This window comes from Heterodontus francisci, chromosome 29 (genome assembly GCF_036365525.1).
Source record: "Heterodontus francisci isolate sHetFra1 chromosome 29, sHetFra1.hap1, whole genome shotgun sequence".
Taxonomy (NCBI): Eukaryota; Metazoa; Chordata; class Chondrichthyes; order Heterodontiformes; family Heterodontidae; genus Heterodontus; species Heterodontus francisci.
In genome coordinates, this window is record NC_090399.1 from 19,863,600 (window position 1) to 19,870,972 (window position 7,373).

At 44.6% G+C, this 7,373-nt stretch overlaps 1 protein-coding gene across 1 annotated transcript; it reads left to right on the forward strand.

Moving 5' to 3' along the window:
- Nucleotides 1–3,158: 3,158 nt before the first annotated feature.
- LOC137345710 (probable G-protein coupled receptor 139) lies at nucleotides 3,159–4,070 on the forward strand. Its single transcript, XM_068008974.1, has one exon. It carries the CDS (start codon nucleotides 3,159–3,161, stop codon nucleotides 4,068–4,070), a length of 912 nt encoding a protein of 303 aa, XP_067865075.1.
- The last annotated feature ends 3,303 nt before the right edge of the window (nucleotides 4,071–7,373 follow it).

Here is a 7,373-nt window from a genome sequence, read left to right on the forward strand (position 1 = left end):
AGTAGTGGAGAATTAAACAACTAACTGGAGGAGGTGGCTCCACAAATATCGCCAACCTCAATGATGGGAGAGCCCAGCACATCAGTGAGAAAGATAAAGCTGAAGCATTTGCAACAAACTTCAGCCAGAAGTGCCGAGTGGATAATCCATCTCAGCCTCCTCCAAGAGTCCCCAGCATCACAGATGCCAGTCTTCAGCCAATTCGATTCACTCCACATAATATCAAGAAACGGCTGAAGGCACTGGATACTGCAAAAGCTATGGACCCTGACAATATTCCGGCAATAGTACTGAAGACCGATCCCCCAGAACCTGCCACGCCCCTAGCCAAGCTGTTCCAGTACAGCTACAACACTGGCATCTACCCATTCATGACACACAAGTGCCAAGCATTGACCACAGGTTACAGGATTGAATAAGAAAAACTGTCGTCTGGGCCTGTAAATGAAACAACTTATTTCCCAAGGAAAGTTCATGAAGTCATGATGCTGTAACCTGGCAACCAATTAGGACCTGGAGACATCAACAAACCTAAATGTTTTCATACGTACTGCACAGTGACTTGTACCGCTGAGAGATCCCTGAGATTATATTACTTCTGAAGAAAGCAATGTTGTAATGTGTTTGTTAAAATGCCTGTAACTAATATCAGTTGTTATGTAACTCACACTGTGCCACTGCCTCAGGTATTAATAAGGGCCCGAGTCCCGCTCACAGCCTCAGTGTGTGCCAGTCGGACCCCTGGGCTTGCTCTTCTCAACAGCACAACCTCTCTCCGAAAATGGGACGGCTTCTAATTCAATACGTGAAAGAAATCGGCTATCCGATTATGGCAGTGTTTGGCGTCCCTGGCAAGTCATAATTATTTCTCTTTTAAAATTTCTTGTGTTACTGTTCTTTCTCAATATGTTGAAATGAAGCGGATTCATATGGGGGAATTTGCTGCGAAGTTTCCTGTGTTCAGATATTACTGTTCTGAACACCTTACTCTGTCTCTGTGATCTTTGTATTCGGCTATCTTCTTAACGTTATATTGTTTCGTGTTCTCATACCTTTAACAAGGAGTAGACCTTCTGTTTAGCGGAAGCATACCGACCTCAGAACCGGTAGTTGAATGGTTCGAGTCACACTCTGGGTCTGGGCAAGCGGAAACCAGAATATGATCTGCAATAAAAACAAGAAATGCTGGAGTCACTCAGCAGGTCTGGCAGCATCTGTGGAAAGAGAAGCAGAGTTAACGTTTCGGGTCAGTGACCCTTCTTCGGAACTGACCCGAAACGTTAACTCTGCTTCTCTTTCCACAGATGCTGCCAAACCTGCTGAGTGACTCCAGCATTTCTTGTTTTTGTTTCAGATTTCCAGCATCCGCAGTATTTTGCTTTTATTATATGATCTGCAATTGCTGGGTTGACATCCAGGCAGAGACTCGTGTCCGGATGCAGTGTTTACTGTGTGAGTTTCTGTGTAAGAAAGGTTGGCTCTGCGTCCCACTCCAGACTGCCCGGGCCAACAGGATGTGAATACTGGATTGCCATTCAGCGAGGGTACTTACAGATGTGCATGAATGCAACCCCTCCCCACGCCCACCCAAACCTTTGTAAAGGGTTGCTCTGTATGGTTGGTTTTAATCCATCTAGAAGGTATTCCGAAGATCAAGACCGCCACAAAGGCAGCAGTAGAGTTCATCTTATACTCTTCATTAGTAAGTGGCTCAAAAGTCTTGGTTCAGTGGTGATATTTTCATTCAGTCAGAAGGTTGTAGGTTTAAGTTCCAGTCCAGAGAGTTTCAGCACAACGCCCAGGTTGACACTTTGATGCAGTACTGTGGGAGTGCTGCGTGGCCAGCATGTACGGTCTTTCAGATGAGATGTTAAAGAGAGGAGCTGTCTGCACTCTTAGCTGGATGTAAAAGATTCCTTGGCATGATTCAAAACAGAGTAGAGGAGTTATCCTGCAATATATATCCCTCAACCAACATCTAAAAATCACAGCCACCCACTTCATCCCTCTCACTGGCAACTGTCTGAGACGGCCCACCTACCTGCATCATCACTTAGCCTGCCTATTTCCAGCTCTGCAATATCCCTGCCTCCACCCCACTCAAGCTCATCTGCTGCTGAAGCCCTCATCGCTCCGTTTGTTACCTCTCTACTTGATTATTCCAACTAACATCTTGCTATCTTCCCTTCTACCCTTCATAAATTTGAGGTAATCCAAAGCCGTTGTACTGTCCTCAGTCCTGTGTACACATCACCCTAAATGGACGCTGACTTACATTGGCTCCCGATTGAACAACGCCTCGATTTTATTACTTGTTTTCAATCCCGCCACGGTCTCGTCCATCCCTATCTCTGCAATTTCCTCCAGTCCTACAAGCTTCTAAGATACCTGCACTGTCTCACTTCTGGCCTGTCAAGCATACCCAATTTAATCTCTCCGCATCTGGGGGCAGTGCCTTCACCTGCCAAGGTCCTAAAATCTGAAAGTTCTTCCTTAAACCTCTCTGCCTCTCTTCTTCCTTTAACAGGCTCCTTAAAACCTACCATTTTCACCAAACAATTCTTCAAATGCCCGAATATTCCCTCTGTGCTGGGTGTCAAATTTCAATAGCTAATACTGCTGTGAAGAGCTTTGTGGCGTTTTCCTATAATCTAGGCGGTATATAAATAGCTATTGTTGTTGTTATTTTGTAATCGCATTTTTGCTGTTTGGGGAGTTTATCGTGCAGAAACCAGCAACTGCATCTCGTATATTAGCAGTTTCTACATTGAAAGAAAGTATTTCATTGGCTTAAAGCGTCCTGTTAAAATCTGAGGCCAAGGAAGGTGCTATATAAATGCAAGTTCTTTCTTTCTTGCTTGCTTGCTTTCTTTCCTGCTTTCTTTCTTTTTCTGTATGCATTTTCTGGTCTTTAGTGGTCCGATTTAACTCTTCATTGCCTCTCAGTGAGGCTGTGATAATACAGTTCATATAATAATTAATGAATTGCAGGCTATTACCATTACATCACTTTTCGTTTTACCAAATGATTCTTCGTATTTCCTTAAGAAATTTATCTCTAATAAAGTCTTGCTATCATCACAGTTCCCTTCAGGCATATCCGTTTGCTCCCTTTAAATAACAATTTTCTTGTTGTTTTGTGTCCGACAGCGAATCTGATGACGTCTGCGATCCTGTCCCGTGGAAAGTGCGGTCTCTCCAGGGGAATCACTCGTTACATGGTGGCGATGGCAATCTCAGACCTCCTGGTGATGACCTTTCTGGTGCTGCTTTACCAAATATTTTCCTATCATTTTCCCTCATCATTTCTGTCACTCACTGCAATCTGCCCTTCATACGCCTACCTGAGAATCGTTACTCTGGATTACTCCGTCTGGTTAACAGTGTCGTTCACCTTTGACCGTTTCATCAGCATTTGCTGTCAGAAATTGAGACTCAGATATTGCACGGAGAGAACTGCAGCTGTGGTTATTGTGTCCATGTTTGTGCTGAGTTGTTTAAAATTCATCCCCTTCTACTTCATGTATGAGTCCAAGTTTATGATGGACAACGTATGGTGGGGTTGCAAGGTAAAAGCGGTCTTCTTTACTTCTGCAGGATGGGTGACTTTCTCCTGGATTTGCAGTCTCTCTGTTTCATTCCTCCCATTCATTCTCATCTTGTTGCTCAATGGTCTCACGGTCAAGCACATCCTAGCGGCCAGTCGGGTCCGCAGGGTCCTGAAGGGACTGGGCAGCGGACAGAACCAGAGCGATAGCGAGATGGAGAATCGGCAGAAATCCATCATCTTACTCTTCGCTGTGTCCGGCAGTTATATACTGTTGTGGATGACGGGAACGGTGACTTTTGTTTGCACTCGAATCACATTTGATGCCTTGGAGCAGAATCTCACAAATCCCGGTTACATCGCCAGTGATGTTGGACGTCTGCTTATTCTCATGAACTCCTGTGCAAACACCTGTATTTATGGATTGACCCAGAGCAAATTCAGAGAGGAGGTGAAGAAGGCGGTTAAATATCTATTAACTCGAGTTACGAAATTAATGAATTTAAAGCTACAGTCCGACTAGAGCTGGATCTTTCATTTTACTCATTCCCAACACTTCATCATCCTGTTTCTTCTGTACTAACCAGGTTATATTTCTTGAATCGGGTCCTGACTGTACGTTGCAATGAGTAATTTTTCTGCTGATTATACGCTAGTGTAAGAGAATGTAAACAGATAGGTGTCACAGGTTAGTCATAGAGTCATAGAGTCATACAGCATAGAAACAGGTCCTTCGGCCCACCGCGTCCATGCCGATCATAAGGCCAATCTCTACTAATCCCACCTGCCTGCATTAATTCCATATCCCTCTATGCCTTGCTCATTCAAGTACCTGACCAGATGCCTCTTAAATGTTGCTACTTTTCCTGCCTCCACTACCTCCTCAGGCAGCTCATTCCAGATACCCGCTATTCTTTGTGTGAAAAATTTACCCCTTTGATCCCCTTTAAACCTCCTCCCTCTCACCTTAAATTTATGCCCTCTAGTTTTCGTCACCCCGACCATGGGAAACAGACTCTGGCTATCTACTATATCCATGCCTCTCATAATTTTATATACCTCTATTATATCCGCTCTCAGTCTCCTTAGCGCCAGGGAAAACAGACCCAGCCTATCCAATCTCTCTTTATAACACAAGCCCTCTAAACCAGGCAACATCCTTGTGAATCTTTTTTGCACCCTCTCTAGCTTAATCACATCTTTCCTGTAGTGCGGCGACCAGAACTGCACACAGTACTCCAAATGCGGCCTAACCAATGTTATGTACAACTGTAACACGATGTTCCAACTCTTGTGCTCAATGCCTCGGCCCATGAAGGCAAGCATGCCATACGCCTTCTTCACCACCCTGTCTAACTGCGTTGCCACTTTCAGGGATACTGCTTATTTAATGATTCAATGAATCATAACAGACACATTATGTCAAAATCGGCCCCTAAATCATAGGATTACATTGGATTATATAAGATATATCACAGGAAAACAGGCCAGTCGGCCCAAACAGTCCGTCCAATCGTTCACGCTGCACTCGAACCATTCCCCATTTGTCCACATCTAAATCGATCATGGTAACCCCTACTCCTTTCTCCCTCATACGCTTGTCTAGCTGCCCCTTAAATGCATCAATACTATTCACTTCAACCACTCACTGTGGTAGCAAGTTCCACAATCTCGCTACTCTTTGCATAAAGAAGTTTTGTTCTGAATTCCCTATTGGATTTCTTGGTGACTATCCTATGTTGATGGCCTCTAGTTTGCTCTTCCCCACAAGTGGAGAAATTATTTTTGCATTCACTCAGTCAAAGACTTTCATAATTGTAAAGACCCTTCTCAGGTCACACCTCAGTTTTTTGTTTCAAAAGAAATGAGAACTAGCCTATTTATCCATTTCTCATGTGTATACCCACGTATTTCTGGTATCATCCTTGCAAATCTTCTCTGCACCTTCCGCAGTGCGTCTATATCATTTTTGCAATATGACAACCAGAACTGAATGCAAACAAAGAACAAAGAACAAAGATAATTACAGCACAGGAACAGGCCCTTCGGCCCTCCAAGCCTGCGCCGATCCAGATCCTCTCTCTAAACATGTCGCCTATTTTCTAAGGTTCTGTATCTCTTTTCTTCCTGCCCATTCATGTATCTGTCTAGATACATCTTAAAAGAATCCATCGTGCCCGCATCTACCACCTCCGCTGGCAATGCGTTCCAGGTGCCCACCACCCTCTGCATAAAGAACTTTCCACGCATATCCCCCCTAAACTTTTCCCCTTTCACTTTGAACTCGTGTCCTCTAGTAATTGAAACCCCCACTCTGGGAAAAAGCCTCTTGCTATCCACCCTGTCTATACCTCTCATGATTTTGTACACCTCAATCAGGTCCCCCCTCAACCTCCGTCTTTCTAATGAAAATAATCCTAATCTGCTCAACCTCTCTTCATAGCTAGCGCCCTCCATACCAGGCAACATCCTTGTGAACCTCCTCTGCACCCTCTCTAAAGCATCCACATCCTTTTGATAATGTGGCGACCAGAACTGTACGCAGTATTCCAAATGTGGCCGAACCAAAGTCCTATACAACTGTAACATGACCTGCCAACTCTTGTACTCAATGCCCCGTCCGATGAAGGAAAGCATGCCGTATGCCTTCTTGACCACTCTATTTACCTGCGTTGCCACCTTCAGGGAACAGTGGACCTGAACACCCAAATCTCTCTGGACATCAATTTTCCCCAGGACTTTTCCATTTACTGTATAGTTCACTCTTGAATTGGATCTTCCAAAATGCATCACCTCGCATTTGCCCTGATTGAACTCCATCTGCCATTTCTCTGCCCAACTCTCCAATCTATCTATATTCTGCTGTATTCTCTGACAGTCCCCTTCACTATCTGCTACTCCACCAATCTTAGTGTCGTCTGCAAATTTGCTAATCAGTCCACCTATACTTTCCTCCAAATCATTAATGTATATCACAAACAACAGTGGTCCCAGCACGGATCCCTGTGGAACACCACTGGTCACACGTCTCCATTTTGAGAAACTCCCTTCTACTGCTACTCTCTGTCTCCTGTTGCCCAGCCAGTTCTTTATCCATCGAGCTAGTACACCTTGGACCCCAAGCGCCTTCACTTTCTCCATCAGCCTGCCATGGGGAACCTTATCAAACGCCTTACTGAAGTCCATGTATATGACATCGACAGCCCTTCCCTCATCAATCAACTTTGTCACTTCCTCAAAGAATTCTATTAAGTTGGTAAGACATGACCTTCCCTGCACAAAACCATGTTGCCTATCACTGATGAGCCCATTTTCTTCCAAATGGGAATAGATCCTATCCCTCAGTATCTTCTCCAGCAGCTTCCCTGCCACTGACGTCAGGCTCACCGGTCTATAATTACCTGGATTATCCCTGCTACCCTTCTTAAACAAGGGGACAACATTAGCAATTCTCCAGTCCTCCGGGACCTCACCCGTGTTTAAGGATGCTGCAAAGATATCTGTTAAGGCCCCAGCTATTTCCTCTCTCGCTTCCCTCAGTAACCTGGGATAGATCCCATCCGGACCTGGGGACTTGTCCACCTTAATGCCCTTTAGAATACCCAACACTTCCTCCCTCCTTATGCCGACTTGACCTAGAGTAATCAAACATCTGTTCCTAACCTCAACATCCGTCATGTCCCTCTCCTCGGTGAATACCGATGCAAAGTACTCGTTTAGAATCTCACCCATTTTCTCTGAGTCCAAGCATAACATTCCTCCTTTGTCCTTTAGTGGGCCAATCCTTTCTCTAGTTACCCTCTTTCTCCTTATATATGAATAAAAG